The sequence below is a fragment of the Alligator mississippiensis genome, chromosome 3 (assembly GCF_030867095.1).
Source record: "Alligator mississippiensis isolate rAllMis1 chromosome 3, rAllMis1, whole genome shotgun sequence".
NCBI lineage: Eukaryota > Metazoa > Chordata > Crocodylia > Alligatoridae > Alligator > Alligator mississippiensis.
Window position 1 is genome coordinate 159,096,662 of NC_081826.1, and position 26,666 is coordinate 159,123,327.

Genomic DNA, 26,666 nt, shown 5'->3' on the forward strand with positions numbered 1-26,666 from the left:
AGCTGGCAGGGCAAGAAGGAGGTCAGAGGGGGGCACACACTTCTAAATAAAAAGGAGAAACCAAGAGACAATCTCAATGAAGATTTTATCTCAGACTTGATGTGCAGCCCTAACAAGAACCTTCATTTTGAAATACGATTGTTATTTTCCTGGAGTCTAGCTTGACAGAAAAAGTCAGATCCCCCCCCCCCCTTAAATTAATATTAAAGACAAAGAGGTAAATTATCCGCTTCGGCGCTGAAGGTACGTCAAAGGCTCTGCACAGCCCTGGCGTTGCCTTCATGAGAGGGGATGATTTATAGAAAATTGCAGGCAGAACACATGCACATCCTGGCAGCCATAAAGACAGTCCCTCCCTTCCCTAATGTTCTTTTATCAGCTTCTTAGGAGGTGTCCGCTTCGTTTGTCTGCATGAAGCCATGAGAGCAAGTATGAATTCCCGGGATTTCCCCCCCACCCCCCCTTCCAGAAGGATTCTCTAAGTCCAACACTGCTCCTTCTGTCCAGAATCTCCTCTCCTCCTATTTCCAGCACTTGTTGGAAATGTCTGTCTTAGCTGTTAACTTGCACGGCTCAAGAGAGAGATTTAATGGGAGATCCTCCGTGTGTGTTTGTGCGTGTGCGTGTGCGTGTGCGTTGTACGGCGAGCAGGATCAGGGATGAGATCATGGGAGACTCTATGATTTAAATATCTGGTTTGTGCATGGCACGGTTTCGACTCCCCTCCGCCCCCCCAATGCCTGCGTTTGTTTTTCAGTTGATCGGCTGGGATAGCTAAAGTGAGCAGAGTTGCAAATTGCTGCCTCCTACATCGCTCCTAAAATCTTGACGCCCTTTAAGAAGATCATCTCAGCTTCACCACTCGCATAGAAATGCCTCAACTCACGGCCAGGAACTTCCCGTTAGCCCCAACCCGGGCGCGATGGAAAGAAGCTCTCCGGTTCTAGTCCGTCTCCCATCCATGCAAACTAGAGGACTAGGGATCAGGCACGTCCTTGAACTCTGATTACTTTTTTGTCTGACTACTAGGTGTTGATTTTTCGAGACCTCCGCCGCCCCCCCCTGCTCCCGCAGCCCCAGACTAAAGCCTGGAAGGTATTTGACTTGGCATGGGAAAGAAGCAATATATATATATATATATATATATATATATATATATATATATATATATATATATATATAGCAAAAGAGGTAGCTCCGAAGGACTCTTGGAAAATGACACTACGTTAACAAAAATCAGGGTAGAAAAAGCTTCATTTTTGCTCTCATGCCTTCAACATCGTGACACCTGATCATTCTCACTTCCCAAGGGTTTAAGCGAGCAGACGCAGAACTGCAGACAACTTGGGGTTGGAAGGTGGAAAAGTTATTTTAAGTGGGGTTGGGTTGTTTTTTCTCCCGTCCAAACATTTCCTAAATCTAGGAGGTGCTCTTGGTGCTCCGCCGTACAAGCTCTCTGTTCTCCTACCTGCTTGGGAGAAATAAAAAAAACGGAAACGGCCGTGTCTCTCTTTCTGGGAGAAGACTTCAAAATACGTGCCAGAAATGGACAATTCCAGCCTCTTGTCTCCACATCAAACGCGAACTGGAAGGGGGAATTAAACGCCAACCACGTGGTAGATCTGGTTTTATACTTTGCAACCTCCAGCTCCATTTATGTTCTTTATCCTGCTCCGGGAAGATTAGCCTCTAGATAGATGTTTCTGAGGGATCAGCTCGGGGGCACATCTGCCTGCAGGAGCGGGGTTTTGCCATGGCTGGTAGAAAGCTATGACCCAGCAGGCAAGATCCATCTGAGCGGGCTCTCCCGGCAGCGCCAGGGCTAATGAGTGCTTCTGTGCAGGAGGCTTTGTGAAGGCAACAGCTTGGAAAGGGAAGCTCTTCAGATCGCTTCCCCCCCTTCCTCCTCCTCCTCCCTGGCCTGTGAGTGACTCAATGTCCCAAACCTTAACTTTGTTACCACCTTCCCTCCTCTCCAGCTCCTCCATCTTCACCACCTCCTTCTCTATCAGCATCATCTTCTGCTCCATCTCCCTGCCTCCTGGAGCTCTTTCTTTCTGCCTCCCTCCCTCTTCCTTGCCTTTCCCCTCTTTCTCTCTCTCTCTTTCTTTTCCTCCTCTTCCCCTACACGTTGTTGTTGTTGTTAGAAAGGCTTCTTGCACCCCCTGGTGCTCTTGCGTTTTGTGTGGTAGGAGAGGAAGATTGTCTTCTTTCTCTCTCTCTCCCTCTGGTTGCTCATTATTCAGAGAGAGACACAGAGGGTGAGTGAGAGAGAGAGAGAGAGAGACGGATATCTCAGGTCATCTGCAGCTGCAGCAAGCCAGTGAAGGAGAGAGAGAGAGAGAGAGGGAGAGAGAGGGGGGGAAAAAAAGCAGGGAAAGATGGCGATCCTCCATTGCTGAGACCTGGCAAGGAGCACATGAGACTCACAAAACAACTTCCACAACAATAACAAGAAGAAGAGCTGGGCAGAGAGGAGGAGGAGGAGAGGAGGCGGCGGCAGCAGTGGCGGCGGCGGCAGTAGCTCCGGGACACCACTGTAAGTTCTTGCCATGAAAACCCATCTCCGGGTTGGCATGGGCAGGATCATCTCCCTCTCTCCTTCTCGGCTTTCTTCCGCTCTTTCTTTCTCTCTCTCTCTCTTTCCACCACCCCGTCTTCCTCGGAAACCCATTCATTCAGCCAAGGGAGGAAGGAGGAAGGGGAGAAAAAAAAGAAAGGGGGGGGGTGTTTTGTTTGAGAGAGAAGTCTCTCTTGCATGGAGGAGGAGAAGGAGGAGGAGGTGCTGGTGGTGGTGGTGGTGGGAGGAGGAGAAGGAGGAAGGCGGCTAATTAATTTTTTGTTGTTGCATTCAAGGGGGGGATATGGGGAGATCAGTGAGGTAGCAGCGGGGCTTGGTGGTGCCCGTGTGTGTGTGTGTGCATGTGTGTGTAAGGGCTGGATGGTGCCTGTGTGTGTGGACTTGGAGCAGAGACGGGAGAGACACAGAGGAGAGAAAAAGCTCCGTGCTGGCACGACCCAGGCAATCGGGTGACCTCTTTCTTTCTTTCTCTCCTTCCTTCTCTCCCTCCCCCCCCTCCTTTTTTCTCCTCCCCTCTTGCGAGCTGGTCCATCACCCAGGTATTTGGCTCCTCACCCCTCCCTCCCCACCGCCTCTCCTCAAGTTGGGATGTGGGGGTCTCTGGCTGCGTCTCCGGGCGGGGGGGGGTTTCTGAAGGGGGTTGCTTGGAGGAGGACAGCGCTAGCTGGAGAGCAGAAGCCATTACACACACGCTTCTGCTCTCTTTTGAGAGAGAGCGCGAGAGAAAGGGGGGGAAAGGAGGGGGCAGGAGCCCCACTTTTTCTCGCTCAGCTCCCGGGTTCCTCTGTCCTCCTGGCACGCCGGCAGGAAGGAGCTTCCCCCCATTCAGAGCAGCTTTGCTCTATCTCTTCCCCCTCTTTCCCTTTCTTTATCTCCCTGTCCTCCATTTGCAAGCTGTCTGCTTTGGTTCCAGTCCAGACTCCACCACACAAAGCTTCTCCTCGCACACACGCAGTCTCCAGGCTCTTTATGTCTTCTAGAGTAACCTTCCTTTTCTCTGAAGCATTGTAGTTTCTATCCTGCGGGGAGAAGGAGAGGGATCCTACCAGAGCTTCTGGTAGATGTGATGGGATAAGAGACCCCCCCCCCCCCCTCCTCCCCACCTCCCTCTTTTTTTTTTTTTTTGTTACTAAAAGTTTCATTCGTTTTTAATGTCTGGGATTGGAAAGACCTTCAAGTCTGGGGGCTTTCTACTGCTGCTTTTTGTGTGTGTGTGTCTGTCTCATGAAGCTGCTTGCATGTCTAAGAGGAAGTGACTAGTTTGGCAGAGAGCTGTGATCTGAGTCAGGTAAGCCATGTCATGTTCAGTAGCTCCACCAGAAAATGGAGGAGAGAGAGAGCAAGCTTCCAGTAGACAAAGCTGAGATAGGAAGTGCTCAGAACATTATGGATGCCTCTCCATTTTTTGTGTGTGAAGCTTTGCTGGCAATGGCTGGCTTGCTCATGGTATTTTTTTCCCCCCAAAGGTTTCTTCAGCTTTGCACTGTGCAAGATTGTTGATGGCTCTCCATTCTCTTAGGAAATGGAGTGGAGGAAATTTCTTAGATCCTTCTCCACATAGAAGAGCATGTCCTAAGGGGTTTCTTTCTCCAATTTTCATGTTGAGGTCAATGCTTTAGACTTTTCTCCCTCTGAGTAACCTTCATAGGAATTTAGGTGTTGATGAGTTGACCAGATGCATCATTTTTCTTTCATATTTTGAGGCAAGTTTCCATAGCTGGAGGCTGCTCGGGTTCTTCTGCAGAACACCATGAAACATCAGCCTCGAAGGTGATCCTGGTAGCCTTATTTTTAAGGTATTTTCTCTTGTGTTGCTCCGGAATGTTCCTTTTGGATGCATTTTAAATTGCAGTGGAACATTTTCCCCAGCTAACTTTGTTGCATACTGGAAAGCTTTTAGAGGTGCCCTGGGGCTGGCTGCTAATAGGAGGTTCTTAAGATACCATAAATGATAAGGGTTTTTTCCCCTCAGATTTTTAACCCTCAGAATATTTTTCATGTTCTTCAGTGACCCAGACTATTTATTTCTGAAACTTTTAATGTCATTATGGAAACCTAAGAACTTTAAAGTATGATGGCAGCTGAACAGAAGGCTTTTCTCCCCCCTGCTGCCTTTTTATTTGGAAGAGCTTAGGGAAGTCTCAAAGCCAGGAGACAGGAGTACCCATCACACTTTGCTAATCTGTTGTTACAAGTATATGCTTTCTCAAATTATAACCCAAAATGAAGTGCTGCAATGCTTTAGGATTCCAAAAGGACCATTACCATACTGGTTGAAGAATGGGTCAGCAGAGAGGTGTAAGCCATGTGCTTTCATATATGGTGTTTAAAATATCTGGGAGAACTCAAGAAAGGAAGTATGGTGTATGAAATATCTGAGTGAAATGAGTCTTAGAAGACCAAGTGAATGGATGTTAGCCATTAGCAGCTAACACAAGTGTGCCTGTGCAAAGGTAGAAAGACTTGTAAGATGGTGGTTGGAGTAGAACTTGATGATTCCAGCTGCCACAAGATTAAAAGCAACATAATTGTTCTATTTTCATTTCTGGGGGAAAAAAAAAAGTGTGTGTGTGTCTGTATATCTGCATGTGTGTATATAACACTGAACAGTCAAACCCTTGAATGCACACTGTTCAAGGGGTTGTGTGGTTCTAGAATGGTGGCTGCAAATTGGTCTTATTCAATTGCTTGAAATATCATGATCGGCTTTGAAACAACACATGTGGGATGGACCTTGGCACTTTTAACTTTAGATATATTCAAGCTTACACAGCCACTGCATGAAAGAGAAGGAGTCTTCATCTACTGTCTGATCAAAGGTGATCAATGTTTCATTTTGTCACCCTCCATATAAGCCTGATTTGGTGACTCAAGTTAATGAAAAGGCCCTTTACTAAATTTTGCAGACTTTGGATCAGGCCCTTGATGCATGTCTCTTCCCCTTGATACTGATTTCAGATGTAGAAAATGGCCAAGAACACTGCAGGTTTCTAAATGAGAGAAACCACAGGGCTATATGACCGTCTCCTCTGTCTTCTCTGATCTTAACACGGAAGCACACAACCTACTCTATCTGAGCTATCAACTCAGTCCTAGCAGTATAATTTGGTCTATAATTCATTGCTATAGAAAATGACACATGCAAATGGACAGTTAGTGTGAGATTTAAAAAAACTGAGCATCTAAAGGGAAGGCCTCCCCTACATGTTACAGTGATGGGCACTATAGAAAACCATAACTGTTACTATAGATGCACTATTCTGCATAATGTTCTCCATATTTGGATGAGTGTAGACTAGTTCTCACAAGTATGTTGGTTATTCAATGTGAGATTGAAATCCCTTGGGACAGGAGTAGTTTTGCTAATTAAGCTACTTTGGGTATCAGAGCAAGAATGGAAATTTATAGTAAATGGACTTCATAAGTGTCACTTCTGATGAAAAATGATAGAAGAATGATCTCTTTCTCATGAAGTACTGTTTATTCACAGGTATTTATTGAAGTTGATACTTGGTTCATTGGTTTAAACAATGAATTCAGCTCATTGTTGGGTGTTGTCATTAAACTTGTAGCATGCTATTGAAGGATGTGCAACTTGAAAGGCACCACTGAAACTGATAGAGAAAAGAGACCCCAAATAGCAAAACAGAAGTTATTAATTATGTTGTGCATATACTGGGTTGAGAATATGTACAATCTGGTGTGGCTGTGTAATCTTATGGTTTATGGGGAAATAAGCAAAAGTAAAAGGCTTTTTCGTTTTGTAACTGATTTACAGCAATGAAGTTAAACAATGAAATGGTTACTGTATTGGTTTGACTTAAAGCAAGACTGGTGTTTGCAAGCCATCAACCCATTGTGAGCGAGAACTGATGGGTATTGGAAGAGAATCATGCTCTACAAAGATGCTTGGACATCTGGCAGATGCTGGACCCTAAGGAATGGACAGTTTAATTTTAGTGTTAGAAAGGAAATGGGAAGTACTAAAATCTTATAATAGTACATTCTGCAGTTTGAGGAAGGTTACTCCAAAAACACAAGCATACTTCTTGAAATTCTGAGCTCTCAGAAAGAATAGTGAGCTAATAGCAGGGTGGTTTTTTTTGGATTATTTACAAACAACACATGTAGTGTTACAGTATGAATTAAGATTGCTCTAGTCTGCTGTAACAGTTGCTCTGCATGTTGTTGCAGATAATTTCTCAAATTAAGCTAAAGAGCACTCCTTTGTAGTAAGAAGCTGTGGAAAAAGGGCTTAGATCTGTGAAATTGGTGAATAGCTATGTAATATTCATTAACCAGTTTTGTCCAATTCTAAAACCATAACTAACCAAACCCAGGGAGGAAAAATGCAGGTAACAAAGTTGTTGAAGAAATGCTAAAATGTTGCAAAGAGAAAATTGAGGAGAGATACTGGTTGTGGGAGGAGACCCTTTTTGGCATATCAAGGAAAAGTCTACAGAGCAGGTGTTAGTTGTATCACTTATGTCTCTTTTGCTTGTTTGTTGTTCTGGACTTTGCTTTGTAGTTCTGTTACCTCACTGTATCTGCAGGCTTGCAGTGGTCTCCTGCTCCGATTGAAAAAATACAAGTTATAAACCTGTTCCAAACTGTCTTTTCCTGCCACTGTAGCAGGGTTGGACTGTTGTAGCTGTGATGATCCAGGAAATATGCAAGACTCAAGGGTGGGTTTTTTGGTTTTTTTTGGTGATCTCATCTACTGGATTAACCAACATAATCATTTAAGTTTGTCATTGATCAACTACTTTCACTATTAATCAAACTTCTCATTGGTGAGTTCCCCCCAGAATATTTGACTGTGTCCATCTAGACACATTTTTTTTTTTCCAGATGCTTGTCTCTGTGTTGAACTGCAGAAACCATGAAGTTGCTAAATGATAGCCAGGGTGTCTTTTAGAAATCTCTCAGAATACCAAATTTAGTATGAACCCATATAATTTGAACAGCAGTCTTGAATGTGTTAATTAAAGAATATGGGAAGGCAAGTCCAATTTACTGTTCAAAGAGTGAAAGTAGGTTTGAAGAAAAAGCAGGGTGAGATAGGAGTTAAGCATGCTTAAATTTTTTTTTTTTTTTTTTTTTTTGAGAGGGGGGGAACACAATTCCCTTAACCTAAAAGGGCGTTTGAGAAGGTGGCGATGCAAGTCTTCAGCTGCTGGCAGAGACACAGTTAACACTGTAAACGGTTGAACTTCAGCATGGCACTTCTCCAAATGAGTTGACTGTTGAAAATAAAATGTTCCAGAAGAACTGGGAGAACAGGAAAGAAGTTAAAATAGCATGGTTTGTATGCCAGTGCTGAAAGAAGAAAAGGGGGGGGAGGAAGAGAGATAGCTCAACTTATGATAATTATCTTGTTGGTTATAGTGAAAAGGGTTGAATAGAAGTTTCCAAATGAGGAGACTTGATTTATATAAATTCAGATTTCATTTTTGTCCTGTATTTTTTGGAAACGCTCTGTCTACTTGGCTGTGTTTGAGAGGTTGAACACATGTGCAAATAAAAAATAAATGAAATTATATTTATTGTTTTGGTGTTTATTTTTTAAGACAGTTCCACAATATTTAGAATTTACCATTTATCTCAGACTTCTATAAAGCTATCCTAGAAGTTGCAGTATGAACCCAACATTGGAGGTGTTTTGAGATATGGTAAGAATAGCTCTTCATTTCTGAGAATCAGTACTTAAATGGACACAGGCTTCTTGGCATTTTTTTATTTTTACTGTATTCTGTCTTCAACAAGAATAGTTTCATTGGCCAAATTGCTTTGTTCAGCTTGAGACACTTTCTAATTATTGCAATATCATCACTTCTTGCCTAATTACGAATTGAAGAAACATTTCTTAAGCTGTATTTAGAAAGAACTCCCCCCACCCCTCAAATGAAAGTTCATGATGATTTGGTATTCATTTTCTAGGCATCACCTGCTTTGTTTTTCACTGAACTGAATGTCAGGTCCAGATCCAGCAATTAAAATCTGTGCCTACTCACTTCCCTTTTTCCTTTTTGTCCTGAAAACCTCTGCAGTTTTGGGTGGCCTTCATGAATGCATGCGATGCAACCATGAAAAGATGAACACACAGGTGACTTCTGATGGAGTGGGAATTCATTAGGTATTGGGTGATGTCTGTTGATCTAAAGGTTTATTTTGTGAAGAGGGTGGAGATCCCTTGAGGAAGTTTCATAGTTAAGAAGCATTTCAGAAATTTTTTGTGTGCTGAAAGACAGTACAAGCTAGAGATCTCAGAACACATATCCACTGTGCTTGAATTGCGGGTCAAGCACTATTTCTAAGAACATACACTTGATAAAGCCAGTGCAAGGAGCTGTAGGCACAGGAATGATGTTGTCAATGATTAGGAAGGACTTGGGGAGAGCTTATCTGGATAGCAGTCACTACAGGGCCAGTGTAAGACCATATGCTTCTAGATGCACAGGATTTACAAGACTCCTCCCTTATGGTGAAAGTAGTTAATTTTAAGAATCCAGTTGTTGCTATTTAGATCTTCCATGGTGAAGAAGATAAAACAGTATTCTTAGGTTTTTGTTGAAATCTGTAAGACTGTTTCAGGATCTTGTGGGTGGAAAATTTATAGATCTTTATCCATCATCTGTTGCAGTTCTTTGTATGCAAATAATAACTTATTAATTGCTAAGCAAAAGAATGAGTGGCAGCACAGTATGGACTGTTAGAACAGCTTACAGATAAAACTTAGTATTTCCATTTGAAGATCAAGAAAAGATGTTGAGGCATTGCATTGCTCTTGCTAATTGGAAAAAAAAAAAAAAAAAAAAGCTTTGGAATGGACCTGGGAATTAGAACCCCAGCTGTTGTCATGAATGAAGAAGTCAGGCCTTCAAGTGATGCAGGGATTAAAATGTCAGGAAAAGGAAACTACAGCATCAGCACAAGTAGAAAATAGGCAGGGCTATTTAGCAAACAGAAAAGTCACCTAAGACATGATATAACTATGTGGAGAGGAATCTTGTTGGATAGTTATTGCATGAGGTGGAAAGGTAGTAGAATGGTTGGCAAGCAAAAACAAAGCAGAAATTGCAAAAAATGACTCTGTATGGTGGTTGAGACTGTAGTTTGTTCATGAATGTATTTTTCAATAAAATCTTCTCTCATAACAACAATGGAATTTTGTGACATGCATGGGCAATAAGAGTATCCATGATCACTGCTCATGCTGAATGAATAAATTCCCTACCCACTGATAGCTCCCAGGGCCTTGCATGGGAAAAGAGGGTAAGTGCATCTCACCTCCCTAATGTTGTAAATGGAGAATGAATGGGACACAGCTAGGAAATAAAATGAGCTGGACATTAACCGAAGGACTAACAGGTCAAAAATAGAGTGGTTATTTGTTACTGTGGAGGTCACACTTCCTTTCATTTCAATATCCGGTTATTTTCTAAGGGTAGAAGGAGGTGGCAGGGGGAGACAAAATTCTATATTTGTACCTGAACATATTTTAATTATTTGATGAATAACGCAAACAAAGGGGGTGAGGAGGTGAGGGGACAGGGGGGACACAAGGCTTTATGTGCCTGGAGGTTCAGGTCAAGAGTTGATGTCACTTAACATCCAGGACAGTGTATTTACCTTTTAGTGCCTTGAAAATTGGTTTACTGAAGACTTTAGCTGGGAAAGGGATCATTAAGACAGAGCTCATTGCAGTCTGAATGTCAGAGTTCAGCAGGGCTGCTGCTGAAACTAAAAGCAAAGTAAATACTTTTTCCTTTTAGCCTCCTTTCTCCTGTTGTTAACACTGACAATTCAAAGAACTCCATAGTTCTTTTGCTGGGTTAAGCAAAACTTCTAGAATGACTAGGGAGGTTGGTTGATTCATCAGGTTTTGGCTAGGTTTTATGTAAAGTGGATTCTCCATGGCTAAAAATGAAGGTTGGATTTCTCCCAGGATAAAGGTTTTTATCCTGGTATCCTACAACCTGGTACAAGCAGGTTGTTCCACTTTAAGTACCTGTAAAGTACCGAGATCATACTTTTTTCCCAGGACTTGGGAAGTGGGAGCTAATTCAGTTAACTTCCATGGGCAATCAGAGCCCAGGGGACTTGGGATCAACTGCCTGTTTTTAGCTCAGATGTGAAGGAATGGTTGTTTTGTGATGAAGGCATATTGCTGAACTAGACATGGATATTTTCTTTCCAGTTCTGTCAGGCTTTTCTAGTATGAACCTAGGCAAATCGCTTGTGGCCACAACTTTAAAAAAAAGTCTGGGGAAGGGGTTAGGGGGAGGGTTGCTGATATTTGACTTGAGATGTTTTTGTGTGTTGCTTTCTGAGAGTGGCTGAATTTGAGAAGACTAGCTCTTTTGAAAACTGGGCTTATATGTGGCTCTTGGCTGAGCATCCCAATAGTGAGGATATAAAATAGGGATAATAATCAAGTCAAAGGGATATTGAGAAGCTAAGACCTTTGGACCAGTTTCTGTTCTTCCAACTCATTTTGAAATTAAGAGCATTAACACTTCTCTTGCAGTTAGAAACTATTCAGTCTGTGGCAGAGAATGTCCCATTGCCTTTTGATTCTGGGATGTTGAATGTCACCATAAAAGCCTATAGATTTTATTATTTATCTCTTTACACTGTTGAGCTGCCCTGATGACACTTTGACAATAATTGCCTTTGGTTGACTAGTCACCTTTCTTGGACCTGTAATGGTTTATAGTAGACAGGGCTAAAAATATGCATACTATCTCTGGAGTTTACTGGTTATTGGCTTGGTGAGGTGATGTGGTTCAGGAAGGAAGCAGCCGCAAAGCAGTTATCTGTAAGCAAATCTACCATTCTTCTGGAATCCATTTTCCTGCATGTGTGAAGTACAGTGCTCTCAGTGGAGAGGAAAAAAAACTCAGCTGTAAAGTGATTAGAAATACCAATACTTTTTCTTGTCCTGGTGAACTGAAAGTTCTTAACATACATTTTAATTTTTGTCTTGCTTGTCTTCATTTTGGTAATATGTTGTGGCTAAAGGATGTTAGCAAGCTTGGAAATCTGTGTTCGTCCAATCTGGTTTGGATGATTTGTTTCCTTCTGATGAAGGATGATTTGTTTCCTTCAAACCAGATTTCGGTCGCACACAAAAGCATTTACAAATTGTTGACTGGAGGGTGAGGGGAGAACTAGAGTATGTAGACAGTTGCCTAACTAGTAAAATTGCAACTAACTACTAAATTGTTGCTATCTAATTTAGTACAGTTGCAAAAGGCAGAAGATTCAGTGATGGAAGAAAATGCTTCGGTTCCTTGCTGGTAGTGCATCTGCAAGTTAAATCCATGTAATTTCAAGGCTACATGTACCAATTCCTTTTGGTCTATTGACCTTTTATCTTCAGTTGGGGGGTGGGGAGAGGAGAGAGGGCATATCAGCTTTCAGCTATTTCAGGTCATCTGGAGGTCAAGTTCACTTGTCTATGATCCAGCATATTGTGTAAAACAGCATTGTGTGTGATAGTACAGTGACCTATGAGAGAGTATTTTACCAAGTCCTTGGGAAGTAAATACCACTTGAGGCCATTGTGTGAATCAGCATATATGATACCTCTTCTGGCCTCTTGGCCTAGAGGTTGTTATGCTTTAAAAACAGAGAGCGAAAGAGAGAAGGAAATAATACCTCTTTTTGGAGGTTGTGTGCTTTGTCTAGGGAAGCCGTTATTTTATCACATTCTATTAGACAAGGAAAAGTTGCTTCTTGAGGTATATTGACCTCAAGAGGTATATATTGTTGGATACACTATGTTCGTATAGGATCTAGTAGACTTTTGGATTCCTTTCAGTCAAATGCATAATCTCACTACATATTGAAACTGTTAGAGGAGCAAGTCAGTGTATTTTGGTTACCTAACTACATGAACACAATAAATAAAACCTGTATATGTTGTTTTTTAGTTTAGCACATTACATAAAATAGCAGAGGTGAGAGAATGAAATATACCTCTCTGCCATGCACCTCTCCTAAACATGCATGGCTCCCACCTAGGCAGAGAACAAGGTAATCAATATACTGTGACACCATGAAATTGCAAGGAATTGTGTCACAACTATTAATATTTTAATTATGATTTTATAGTCAGAAAACTTAATTAAAAAAAAAAAAGCCTTGAACCAGAAGCTGAAATGGCAGGGTTGTACATGGATTGACTTGAAGTGAGCAAACCAAATGACCACAGAGTTTTTCCTGGTAGCTACCTCCATTTAAACACTAGTTGTCCTCCAGGGCTAAGTTGCTCTTCATAGTGCATTCAACTCATTTCAGTGGCGCACAGTAATGTAAGGTCTGCTTGCCTGTGTCCTGGTCTTCTCTGTGGAGATGTTTATTTTAAGACTTCATGTCTACTTAGGCTTGCTAATGCTATCCTGTAATATCAGATGGGTTGTTGAGACCTCAAGGGGTGAGTATCTATTTTTAGTGTGTTTGAAGGGTAGATGATGTTTCAGATTGTGGAATGACTTTCTGGAAGGCTTGTTACCATATACTGAAGTTTTTTATGCCATGGCAGTGGAGTTCAGTCATATGACCGATGAAGCAGTCACTTAAATGGCACATACAAAAAGGTGTACAGTTCTTTCCTACTCCATGGGAAATTTTAAAGATTGATGGAGCTAAATTGCTACACTGGCTTTTTCAAAGTCATGAAGAAGGCCAGTTTATCTTTACAGGTGAAGTAAGCATTTTCATGATTTGCAAGATGCAGGTTTGCACCCAAATCAGAAGATAATATTTCTAACTGGGATGTGGAAAGTGGACTTAGAGAGGTAGTTAGCCATGTCTGAAGTCAGTCAGAAGACAGGGTAGATCTGCACCTTTATAGACTAACTAAATAAGATAAATAGTAGAGCACAAGCTTTCCTTGGCTTAAACGCACTTCAGCAGGTGCTGTGAATGAACCTGGAGAAAGCAGATTATAAGAAGAAGAGAGAAATTAGAATACAAAAGACAAGGGTGGGGGAAGTGAGGAGGAGGCAGGGCAGTATTAGGAGGGACAAGCAAACAAGTGTTAAACCCATAGGAACAAAGGGGTCACTAAAACTAATCCAGGTAATGAGATAAGAATCCATAGTCCCTGTTTAAACACAAAACATAAAACATCAAACCACTTAACAGTCCAGTTTGCAGATTATTTCTTGTTCTTCAGTTTCCTATTCAAGCTGGTTTTTAAAAATGTTATGCCTCAGGTCAATGTTGGAGTGTCCAGGGAGGTCCAGGCTTTTGTATCTTTCTGCATTTGATGTCAGATCAGTTTTCATTCATTCTTACACACAGCAATTGCTCTCTCCGATGTAGACAGCAGATGGACGTTGTAATCAGGTGATGGTGTATATAAGGCTGATAGAGTTGCAGGTAAATGAAGTTTGGATTTTATACTCCATTAAGGCAATGTGATAAACTCAAGCGCAAATTGCATCAGTTTATCATGGCACCTTAATGGCACATGTTGATACTCTAGCTGCTGCAGTCCAGGGTGTACTTCTAGATGGTGTGCTTGGGACTGCAGCAGTTCGAGCTGGCAAGAGGCTCAGGGGTCAGCCCTGGGCTCTGGATGCCAGCATTGGGTGGTAGAAGGGCTGTCTGGGACACAAGGGTGCTAAAGTTCAGGGCTGGTCAGCAGGCAGCCCCCACACTTTTGCACCTTCATGCCCCAGTCAACCCTGAATACCATCTACACATGTGCTTCGGTGCAGGAAGTAACTGTGCTCTAAGATAGTAGTGTCCCCGACAATTAATCTACTGCACTCTAATACTGGCACGTGTAGATGGTGATGCTCTACTGACGAGCTAATTAGTCAGCTCCACAGTGAAGTGTACATGTAGACACGCCCCTTGTTTATTAGGTCCAGCAGTGATGTAGTCCAGTGTTCTCCAACCTTTTTATGGTGAAGATCACTTGTAAGTAAATAGCATGCCAGGATCTACTGCCTCGCCTCTCCACACCATACCCCCGCTGCCTCCTGGACAAGCTGCCCGGGCTCTGACCCCACTCACCCAGCCGCTGGCCCGGGTGGCAGGAGGCGTGGCTCAGCCCAGCCACACGTGTCATGCTGCTCCCAATCGTAGAGCCTCTGACAGACTGAGATAGACTGTCAGAGCCTTCACGATTGACCATTCGATCAAGATTGACTGGTTGGTGACCACTGATGTAACTGGTACTGATGAGGGGACACTGGGCATTTGGGTCAATTGCAAGACCCAGTGCCTCGGTGAGGATGAGAGTTCATTAGCTTGTTTGAAAGACGCCAATTTGAGTTTGGGTGGTTGTCTGTAAGACTCAACAAGTGTGTCCCCAAAGCTGACCTGAAATTATCATCATATTCCAGTAGGGGTTAGACATCATCCATGATGTATCTTAGGTATTCAACTAGGGGGCTGTAGGTGATAACCAGAGAGTCTGTTCTTGTTCTGGAGTTGGTATTGTAGTGGGTGAATCTGAGGTCTGAGTCTGGCTTTGTTGATTTGAATGGCTACAGTTTTGGGATTGTATTGCAACTGTAAGAATCCCTTAAGATGCTCATCCTAGTTAGGGGGATCAAAGAAGATTCAGTTTTAACGTAGGGCTAAGTGGTGGCTTGCCACTTTTCATATTCCCATTTAGTAATATGGGAGAAATGGGATAGTTTGCAACTCTGTGACACACATCTGAGAACATTGGCAACCGAGGTTGGAAATTCTGTGTTGAAAAGATTTAGTGTAACAGATTATATATGATAGGAGATTCAGTCTTGAATACAAGGCTCCTTTGGCAGTACTGTAGGGAAGTGGTAGCCACAAAGAACATATTTAATTTTAATGATTTATTGTGGTTAGACTGTTATCTGCTTTGGCTTCCTGTTTTCTTTGGAATACATCAAAATTACAATTTTTATAGGACTCTTCTTAAATTCCATATATATGTATATAATATGTCTTTACTGCCATTGTTACGATGATTAACAAAGTCTTTTTAACAGGTCAGACCTCTTTGCTCCCATTGCATGTTCTCGTTACTATGTTACTTTGGCAAGCAATAGAAGATGAGGACTAAAAGCAAAAGCTTATCCATGTGAGTAGTGCTAGGAATTTGATTTGAATTTTATTGCTGTTACTCCTGTGAGTAAATGTTTGGAAGATCACATTCCTAGTTACACAGAGTGTTCCTCTTGGGGGTTGCAGCAGTGCAGTTGGAAATTATATTAATGTACTTAGTTTTTGACAGCTACTCTCTAAATATATAAGGTGCTCATTTGTGGTTCTGTATGGAAACACGGATGGACTTTGTTCACATTAGCCAGCAGGTGCTAATATAGTAGATGATTTTCACTTTCATTCATAATCTCCTCACTTCTTCATTCTTATATTTTGCATTTTGGCTGGAGGAAGCATGTGTAGTACATACTTAAGTTAGATTTCATTAGTGTCTGCATGCTTCTGAGGTATGACTTCATAGAGGATGAGGCTGTACAGTCTTTAGGTGTTCATTTATCTTATATCACTATCACAGAAAATAGTGTGTGTTTCTTGAAGTTGATGATTTTGCCTTTTATAAAATAGGTGGTTCTGTGTTATGAGGTAGTTTTGTGTGACAGGCAATGTCCACTAAAATTCAGTTGTCTTGGATCAGGAATAATGCTACCAGTGAAAAAAGAACATGCATTGGTGTGTGTGTACAAATAATACAAGTTGCTATCCATGTGGTTCATACTGCCATGGTACTTTATCTGGCAGATCATTTAAATATTTACTCCAAAAGATCTTGTTCTCTGTTGGTGTGAAGCAGTACTTCCAGTTATTTTTAGGTCATTTTCATCTTAGCAACCCTGTTGGAGATGAACCAGACATGCTGCTCTAAACTGTCCCTGCGTTTTGATAGAATTTAATAAAATAAAGTTTAATGGTTTGATCCCAAGGGAAGGACAGACCATCTGGTTAACAGAAGGTTAGGCCAAGTAATGTATTGCTGAGAATGCCATAAACCAACCCAAAATATCTAGTAATGTCCAGTTACTGCATGTATTAAGTATTGAAATGGTGCTTTCAGATCTGCAAAGCCAGCAGTTCTGTTACCACTGCTGTGACGCAGGAGATAATTCTGTTGGGCAAGCAGCAGCATGGGGGTGGATCTACAGTACAGGATGTGTAATGTCAACATGAAGCATTGGAGCTGGCAGTAAGAAGGAAAGCAGCCATTTCATGCCAGTGCAGGAAGCCTAAGTAGATTTTTCCCCTCTGCATCTTGTCCTTTTATGTTGCTTTCATATTCTGTATTAAATGATTACCTTGTGCTTTGTCATCTGAAAACTTCAGCCCAGCAGGTTTTCATTGCTTTCTCTTTTTGAACCTGTCTTTTTAAACAACTGAAGTGTACTCCAAAAGCATGCATACTGGATTACAAAAAGAGGGGAAAAAGCGTTGAGTGAATTTGGAGAAAGAGAGGAGTTCGGTCATGTGAGTCTTGAGCTTCAGATGAGGTTTCATTGTGGATCCTTTTGGCTGTAGTGCAGAGACAGTTTGTTCAGAAGCTGCAATCATTTGAGAACATTGTGCTGCAGCTGTGAAATGAAGAAAGGTACAGAATATACTGCAAGTGATACTCCATAGACTTTGCAATTATGTAATTGCTAAGGAACCATAGAAAGCTATCACAATGGTCTTTGCTTTCCTCTCAGGTGGAAGGTTCTACAGCTTAAGGTTTTTCTCCTTTTTGGGGTGGGAGGTAGCTACAAGCAAACTTACCATGCCATCAACTTTAAGCCAAATACAATCACTAGAGTTCCTAAATCTGTAGGAGGGAAATTCTTACCTAAACCTGCTGGACTCTTGGGATTGTGAAAACCCAGTGACTTGTAGTGTTGTAGATTCTTCTGTCAGATGAATTGGAAGTCTATCTTTGTAAAATTGGAGACACCTTCCCACAGTCACAGCATGGAGCATGCCAGAGCTTACTCAGTAATGGGAATGGCAGAGCTACACTTCATAACCAGAGCCTTTTCAATTTCTCTTGCCTGTTCAGCAGGATTTTCAAAGAGTAATATTACAGCCTCACTTGAATGAATGCTTCTCTTAGATGCTGTTTTGCGGTAGCACTGCAAGGTACGACTATCTTCAGATGTTCCTAAGGGCTGAATGACCGAAGTAGTCAGCCCACAGGTATGTTTTCCCAGTAGCAATTTGGGGATGGGAGGAGGGGATGGACATAAAACATGGTTTGTCTATGAAGACTGTTCTTGGCCAGTAATAATTTCAACCCTTCACTCTTGCTCATTCCACTGGCCCCATTCAGACTATTTTTTGATTCAGGTTCTGTAAATCTGGATCTTGTGTATTTGAGACTATTTTCAAGACCTAAGTAGAAGCGACACTGAAGAATTACATGAAACTTGACTGCCATCTCATAGTGAGGAACATTATCTTGGTTACATAAAATCCCCCCATATTTCAGTAGCTCCTTCTCAACTAGGATACATCAGAGTTGAGAGAAGTTATTTTAATAGTGGAGGATGCAGTTCCTTCGTTGTCTCTCCTTGCGTACTTCTTTTGACACTCTCTGAAAAGCTTTATTTTCCATGGGCTGGCAATCTTGTGTTTTCGGTGTGGTTTGATAGCTCTTAGCTCATTTTAGGTCAGTTAGCATCAGATCCGTTTCCCCAGAAGTAATGTTCTGTTTTCACCGGTATTTTCTGTTCTTTGCATTTAAACTTTTATATATGGAAGAAGAAAATTCTTTTTTTTTTTTTTTAAATCAAGAAAGGTGTTATTTGTTGAAGATGGTCTATTATAAATAACTCCTCAGACGATCTTGCCACTGCAAGCTTGGCAGCTTTCCACTGAGTTAGCCTGTTTCAGTAAGGAGCTATCGCTTAAGATATAAAGCAATCTGCAGGGACATATGATCACACATAATGATTGTTCTTGGTGTCATTGTGGATACATCATTGTTTCCTATTTCTGATGACTGAGCTAGAACCACTGTCTGAAAAATCAGTAGAATTTATGGTACATATCATTGGAGAAGCAGCACTGAGTTCTTGCCTTTGAAAGTATTGGGTGAGAAATGTTTGGAAATTTTAGGTATCACTGTGGATTTGCCTGCAATAATGTTATGAAGAATTCCAAATGACTGAAATATCCCAAGTGATATTTGGAAGTAGATGTCATGCAGATGCATTATGTAAATTCCTGTAAGAACACGTACTTTCTACATAACTGCTATGCCACCTTCCAGTGACATCTCATAAAATGAGCTTCCCTATGATTTTTAATGCCTACAGTGGTGGCAGTGGTGTAGAGCAAATAAGGCATTTTGTATTCTGTTTATTCATTTATTTTAATAATGACCTTAACAAGACAACATACAGTAACATGGAACTAGTTTCCAAAAGGAAATGGGAATTTAATGACAATGGAGTCAATATCCATGATTCTGAAGATGTCATAAGACCAATGGTAATGTGTTCTTACATTCTACTTCATGCTTTGCCTACAGTTGCATTGCATGGTAGTCATGTCATTTAAAGATCTTAAAGTATAGTATTGGTTTCCAGTACATAGTAGTCCAGAAGCCATATTGTGACATTTATCTGAGGCTTCTCAGTAGCTGTTTCATGCAAAATTGATCCTGGAGTATAAGCTAGTCAGGAGATACTTGGCAAATTATCCTTTTAAGTTGCATGAGGAGATTCAGCCAATTGACTTGTTTCTACTCTGGTGGCACTGCATGCTAATGTGGTGACCTCAATAATATGTATTAAAACCGAACCCCATATTAAATCTGAATGTCTGTGTCTTGAAACTAATAATAGTTATAAACTTCTAAATAAAAAAGCAGTATTGATTTCTCTTCATGGAATTTTGGCACACTATGGTGCTAGTATTGGACACCTTTTAAAAGAAAACCAAATAACAGGACAACAATATTTGTCTGGAATTAGTGTCATGAATAGTTATACAGTAAACTTTAATTTGCCATTAAAGTTTTAATTTATCATTGCTCTGATATCATTCCCAGCTAATGCAGCTTCTCCCCCTCTTCCTCCACGATTTACCTGCTCCTAATTATTGGTTACTATTGGATAACTTGCCTTTCCACTGGAATGGCAAAGTAACCAGTGTTTACTGTAGATGTTCAGAAAGTAATTTCTATGGCTGCGTAGGGTCAAATACAGATTGAAGAAACCAACAATGATGATGGTATCTCAAAGGTATGATGCCAGGTTAATAGGAAAGTCACTCATGAATGCAAACCTTTAACAATATTTTATTTTTTACAAATGCAACTAGTGTTCAGAGATGACTAATCTGGGAAATAACGTGACCCCTTGTGAAGGGTATATGCGACATAAGGGAAGGTGAAGATGCATGCTGCCCAGTAATTCAACACTACGAATGCTACAGTGAGAGATGTATGTTGTCCAAGATGAAGTTGTGGGAAGGAGATAAAGATGGGATGGATGGGTTGTGATCACCAAAAAAAACCTGAGGAAGCCATGGGAGCCCATTCCCAGCGTTCTCTGAACAAAGGTAGAAGGTTGGCAGTTGGGCCAGTGCTTCATCTCTAATGGCTGGCCAGGCTGCATTTTGCATTTAAGAGTGAGCTGGACCATTCTAAATCTGACATGTCCAGAAGCCTTCTAACTTGGGTGACCTTGCAGCTTTGAAGAAAACCATTGAAAGTGTTAGCTTCAACCTTACTGAAGGACACATTCTGAAGAGCTAGCTCATTAAGCAAGCTTTTGAAGGGTGTGCTCTGCAGAGCAGCTTCCTGTTATTTGGTTAATGGTTGACCTAGTTCTATTGCCATATGCTTCCTGGAACGCATTCTAATATAAAGTATGTGCTAAGACTGGGATAATAGCAGGAAAGTCAAAGGCTTTATGAAACAGAAAGCATGTTACTGCTATTTCATTTTGGAGCATATTATAGTTACTAAAAATGGCAATGTCTTCTCATGCAACTATTTGTTGATTTTTTTTTTGATTGCAAACCCTTGAGTATTAATCAATCCCATTTTACAAGGAGGGTTCCCCCCCCAAATCACCTTGTACTAAAGATTTGCATCAGTGTTTTCTTCTTTGTGTGTATGCAAGGCTAAACTTAGCAAGTGAAGTGCTTGGAGTAAAATTATAGCCGGAAGGTAAGATTATATAGATTTGGTTAAAGGTAGGTGATTCTTTTTTCTGGGGTGGGTTTTTTATTGCAAACCAAGGATTAACAAATCTTTTTGCTCTTTCAAGATTGGCTAGGAGCCAGATTTGGAGATATTAATCTTTTTACCTGGGATCAGCTATACAAGAGCACATGCTTTTAAATTTAGGGAAAAATACAAGCTGCCTGGGGATGGTAGACAATGTCAAATCTCCAAGCTGAATATCTACTTTGTAACAGATCGAGGTTGTGAAAACCTTTGGGTCTTGTTTTTTTTGGTTGATAGGAAGACACCTGCCATAATGATGGCAGCAGTGGTATGTAGCAGGCATTATGCTGATAGAGGTGAAACAGACATTAAAACACTGATGCATAGCCTTCTGAGAGCTTTTAGTAGTATCAAGAGACGTGGTGATTTATTATTCTGCTGTCAGTGTGGAAAAATCAAGCTGCTTGAATATTCAGATAACTGGTGGTTGAGGAAAGGAGATCCTTTTTGCAGTTCCCCTTTGTTCTTCTTAAGACTGTAGGATTAATGCTTGTATAGGATAGTAGCTGCTGTGAAACTGGTCCATAGAGTAGTGGAAAATAGTGGGTCTTGTGTGTTAATTGTACTGAATGCCAAAACCCCCTTTTTGTGAGGATTTCACAAATATGGTGATTAGGGCAACTTGATCAAAACAAAGGAAAATGTCATTGCTGCTTGACTTGAGAGGTGTGAAACTTCTACTTCCTGAGGAAATGTACAGGGGAAACAATTGTTTTCTCTTCTTCCATTGTCTTAAAGGTGCAGTTTTATTAACAAGGGAGGGATCTCTCCATTCCTTCTTTTTTTCCTCTCTCCTCTGTCAAGTGAAATGAGTAGTGTGAGAGTGATGTCATCCAGCAAATATGGAAGAGGCAAGGATTTCTTAGGGTGATCTCTTTTACTGGAACAACTATGCAGTTAGGATAGTTAGACAGACTTAGAATGAAAAACATTCTTCTATGAGGAAAGCCAGCAATAGTTTCTGGATGTTGTGGATACTCTTTATAGGGGCACATAAACTGTGTTGTAATGGGAAACTGTAGCAATGGACTAGTAGTATTGAACACGTCCTCTTTGTTTCTTCACTTTAAGACTTGCCCAGAACAATGTATTGCTTTTGAGAACATGGTGAAACCTTCCAGACTCATTAATATAGAGCCAAGCTTGTCTTGAAGCCTTGGGGAGAAGTTCAGTGGGCTTGAAAATGCATTAATTAATGGCACATAGCTGAGGAGCAGCTAAGACATTATCTGTAAGAGAAAATGACTATCATAGCTGTTCAGATATAAATTAGCTAAGAATAATTCCCTAAGTTCTCTTCCACAATGGAATGTCCATACAGGGCACTTAAGCTAGAATAGCAATGCTGATCTATTTCCTGATGGACAAGCCATGAGACTGATGATTAGAAAAGTTGTTATAGATCTCCTTGGTCATCTTGTTCTGGCAGAGGGGTTGCTGCCTTCATTGTGCTAATGAGGTTTCTACTCTTGGCCTCTCAGACTCTACAATTATTATGACAGTTTTCACTGAGAAGAAGACCTGTCCTTAATCTCCTTAATCACAGGTCACTGATGCTCCTAGTTGCAGGGAGACCTCAGTCATACACTTGGGACTAAGATCAGCGCCTCCTGAAGAACACTTCTTATTTTTACATCATATTTACATTGAGTGTAATATAAATTACATTGTAGATAAATGATGTCATATTTGGATGATTAAATATAAAACATGATGTACCCTGCCTATAAACACAGTTAGACCGTCACCTTGTAAACTATCTACTTACTATAAGAGCATAGGGACCTGGGGAAGGAATCTGCTTGCCATGTCCTATATTACCTAACATTTGTTTATGATAATAAGATTCTCAAGAGCTGATAAAATAGCTACAGAGAGAAACTGGAAGGCTTTTCATTTTGAAGAGGACTAATCTGCACCTGGAAACACCAGTACAGCAAGCCATGGATGTATATGGAGAATAAAGGTGTCCTGCAACTTGATAAGTTGCATGAGGAGGACTCATGCAAACTAGAAAGGCCCTTCTTCCATCCCGCACTGCTGCTTACAAAGCTTTGTAACGAAGTGATACTTTCTCTGATGGAAATCTGTTCTGTTTTTTTTATGAAGAGGCAGCAACAATCAGAGTAGCAACCGTAGACTATGGTCCCATTCAGGGATTACAAAGGAATACGATTTGACACTATGCAAGCTGACAGCATAAGAAGAATTGCTGTTTACTGGGTCAGACCATAGGTCCATCCTGTCCTCTATCCTGTGCCACACAGTGACAGAGTGGATGCTGAAAGGGAGAGTGAACTGGCTATGACCAGGGTTTTTTTTCCACTGTTCCTCTCTTACTTGCAGCTTCCAGCATTTAAAGTATAGGAAATTATGACTCAGAGGCTATATCCCTAACTCCCATGCTACTGATACCCCTTTCGTCCAAGAATTTGTCCAGTCCATTTCTGAATCTATCTAAACTTGTCATCGTCCACAACATCTGGTGGCAATGAATTCCACACTTTAATTACATGCTGTGTGAAAAAAACCTTCATTTTGTTAGTATTAAACTTCCTACCTACTAGTTTTATTTTAGGACTCCTAGTTCTCATATTGCGACTAATAGTAAATAATAAATCCCTATTTTCTTTCTCTTTGCCATGGCTATCATGCAGATGGATGTTCCATAGGTTGGGAACAAATATGTATTGACTTTGATGACAGATCTATATGTATTGACTTTGATGACATGTCACCCATAGCATGGAAAGGAGCCAAATTACCAGCCTTTCACGAGAAGAACCTGATGCTAACCTCCCTGGCAGGGAGCCATTTCAAGACCCTGTAAGAACTATCAAAAGGAGATCCCACCTTGGCAGCAGAGAGCAGAAAAAATCAGTGGATTCTTCAGAAGAGAAGCCTCCATGTGGAAATGGTGCTACAGTTCAGCTGGTGATTGACTTGTTTTGCAGCCAAAAGCAGTGACAAAGACCTGTTGTTTTCCTAAGAAGATACAATCAATGGATTGTCTCTGTGGATGTGCCATCCTATATATCTGACCACCAGATGGTTCTCTGTGGATTTCCACCCTTTCTGAACTGGAGAAAAATCAAACGAGAGAACAATGATGCTACTAGTCATTCTTTGCTGCCTGAGAAGTCCACTCATTCTCTTGACTACCCTTGAGTCTACCTTTTAGTCAGCACAGAACCTGCTGTCACAAGAAGGGCTTTGGGCAGGGTAATCAACAGATGAATTTTATCTAGAATATAAACAGAGTTCACCCACTTCTTGGACAAAGTTCAAATGTGGGGTAGGGACATGAAAAATTCTGCCGGATCAGATCATCCACCGATTCATGAATGTTCTTTAAACTGGCAAGTACTTAAGCCATAAGGCCATAGAAGGAAAGTGGAAAGAAAAGTATATACGCCATAGGAAGAAAGTCATTTTAATATCAAGACAGACTCCAGGGCTAGGGACAGAAATTGCACAGAAACTGGTGTAAGTGGTCGGAAACCAGTTCAAATCTGTAATGCAGCAGAATTTCAGTGCACATAAACCACTCTCAAAATGGCCGAAAGAGGTTTAAGATAAATCTGGATGGATGTAGTATCAGAATTAACTGATTTAGGTTAAATCAGTTTATTGAATTTCTGTCTACATGCCCTCCAGATTCAAATTAAGTCACAATCCCCGAGCATCCCAGGATGCTTTGCACCTCCCCTGCAAACCCCCCCTGTCAGGGTGGGTGGGCTAGTTTTGGCCCAAGCTGCCTGCTCCAGCCAAGCAGGGAGGTGTGCTCTAGTACCCCTGAGTTTCTGGCCTGGGCCACTGCAGGATGTGGCTGCATTTACAGAATCAAAAGTGAATGTCTGTTCACTTGCTTATCAGTTCTATCTAAGCAGCTTAGACTAACCTGCGAAAATTGAATTGATTCAGCCTCAGGCTTTTTCATTGTCTATACTTAGCCCAGGATAGTTTGTAATGACCTTTTTCAGTGACAGAAATTCAGACTGCACTGCATAGGATTTTGGCCTGTTTTTTGAAGCTCCTCATAAAGCCATCCTTTGAGCCAATTAACAGCTCCAATTAAGTAGCATGGATTTTTGTTGTTGTTTAAACCAAAGCTGTTCAAATGGGCAAATATTGGAGCCAAGGCTATTTTTCAACAGTCACAATACTGTACATGTAATGTAGATAAAGGTGTACCAAGACAGACATAGGTTTTGCATCAAAATAATCTAAATACATTTTGCACTGTCTTTATTACTTATTTCGGCTTTCTAGTTCAGTGGGTCCATGTTGTTGGATAATTGCTTCAGATGACGCTCTCATAGCTTTAGGTTAATGGAACTGTCTGTTTTTGCTTGTATCAAAAGAACAGAGGAGACCCAGTCATTCTATCCATCTTGTTCTGTTGGTGCTAGTGCGCATCTCTGGCTCTATAGGACAGAAGTAAACATTGACTTTCCTTCAGCAGCTCAAACAGAGACTATGAATGTGCTTGCCTTAAGGGCCTTTAATCCAAGAGAGAAAACCAGATGTCTTCCTTTTTTTTTTAGATCTGTTCCACCTCAACCGCATCCTAAGTGTCATACAAAAATGTACCTTACAAAGTTCAAAGATACATTTCTGATCTTTCTTTCAGTCTTCTATGCCAGTAGTTTTATATTTAGAAATAAAATAAACTTTTCCAGACATAGATGCTACAATCCTAGGATCATCCTTGGAGCATCACCCAGGTGTCATGTTTGAGTTGTTTATAGCCTCTTCAACAAGAAGCGAATTGTGTCTTTATTCGGTCTATATTTGTAATGGAAGCATGATTTGGAAGTGAGATTATTCCATGACTCATTCGAGAAATGACTTTGCTTTACATTCTTCCTAGATCAAGTATCCTATCTTCCTTTTCCCGCCAGATGTCAGAACTATTGTTCTTGTGTTAGCATACAGTTCCCCTTACAGGTCAGGGGAAACTTGTCCTGGAAAGCAGTGACACTCAAAAGAAGGCAGATATAGATAAGCAGCTAAACATGAGCTCCATTTGTTAGGTTGTGGCCAAAAAGGCTAATGTGATCTTTGGCTCTGTAAACAACAGAATATTCAGTAGGTGGCAATTTTACCCTAAGTAATGGGAATGGTTATATTGCTGTTGGAACTTTTCTTCAGTTCTAGAATCAACTCTTTCGAACAGCAGTTCCCAAATTGACGGACTGAGTACCACTAATTTAAAATGATACAGCCTTAAGTATCAGCAGCAAAATTTTCATACACATAGGCAACAGACTATGTATTAAAACAACATCAAAACCTGTAGTAATCATAAAACATTGTTTTTATCAGTTATGGTAGCCATATAAAACAGTTGTAAATTGGAAAAAAGACAGAGTAAATTTACCTATCCAAAGATGCTTTTGGGGATGTCTTTAGTGGGAGGGGTGATGCAGGGTACTGTGGGTCAGGAGTGAGGGGAAGCAACAGGGCTGGGGGGGAGGGGGCTGTGGTTACACACACACACACACTCTCTCTCTCTCTCTCTCTCTCTCTCTCTCTCCAACAGGTAAGTCTGTGGAAGGGGAGGGGCAGAGGGAGAAGGGCAGATCAAGGCCCCCACAGTGAGTGGGGCAGGGGTGAATGGAACCCTGAATCATGGGACAGAGCAGCGGGAGGCTCATCCAGGGGCACTGGGGGGAGGTGTGGCTCCCCACCATTGTGCGTACCCTGGGTAGGCATGGGGGCATGTGCCCTCGTGGATCTGTGTGTGGGGCAGAGGTGGGCTGTCTGCTGCAAACTGGGCTCTGCACTCCGCTGCCACTGGCCCAGGAGCCTCGAGGGATGCCATGTGCCTGCCGCACGCTGGCTACACTGTGTTCTCTGGCTGCCCAC

The 26,666-nt window shown here is 41.4% G+C and overlaps 1 protein-coding gene across 8 annotated transcripts in view; it reads left to right on the plus strand.

The window, feature by feature from the left end:
- The first annotated feature begins 1,389 nt into the window (after positions 1-1,389).
- Positions 1,390-26,666, plus strand: part of ZNF462 (zinc finger protein 462) — a 125,537-nt gene continuing 100,260 nt past the window's right edge. For 3 of the 8 annotated variants that reach the window (XM_019490685.2, XM_019490686.2, XM_019490687.2), the window contains exon 1: positions 2,885-5,400. In XM_019490685.2, coding sequence (XP_019346230.1) covers positions 5,280-5,400 — 121 coding nt within the window. In that variant the 5' untranslated portion in view covers positions 2,885-5,279. Of the gene's footprint in view, positions 2,540-2,877; positions 5,401-26,666 lie in introns of those variants that run through there. The other 5 variants (XM_019490689.2, XM_059724595.1, XM_014596178.3 and 2 more) reach the window with 4 other exon arrangements.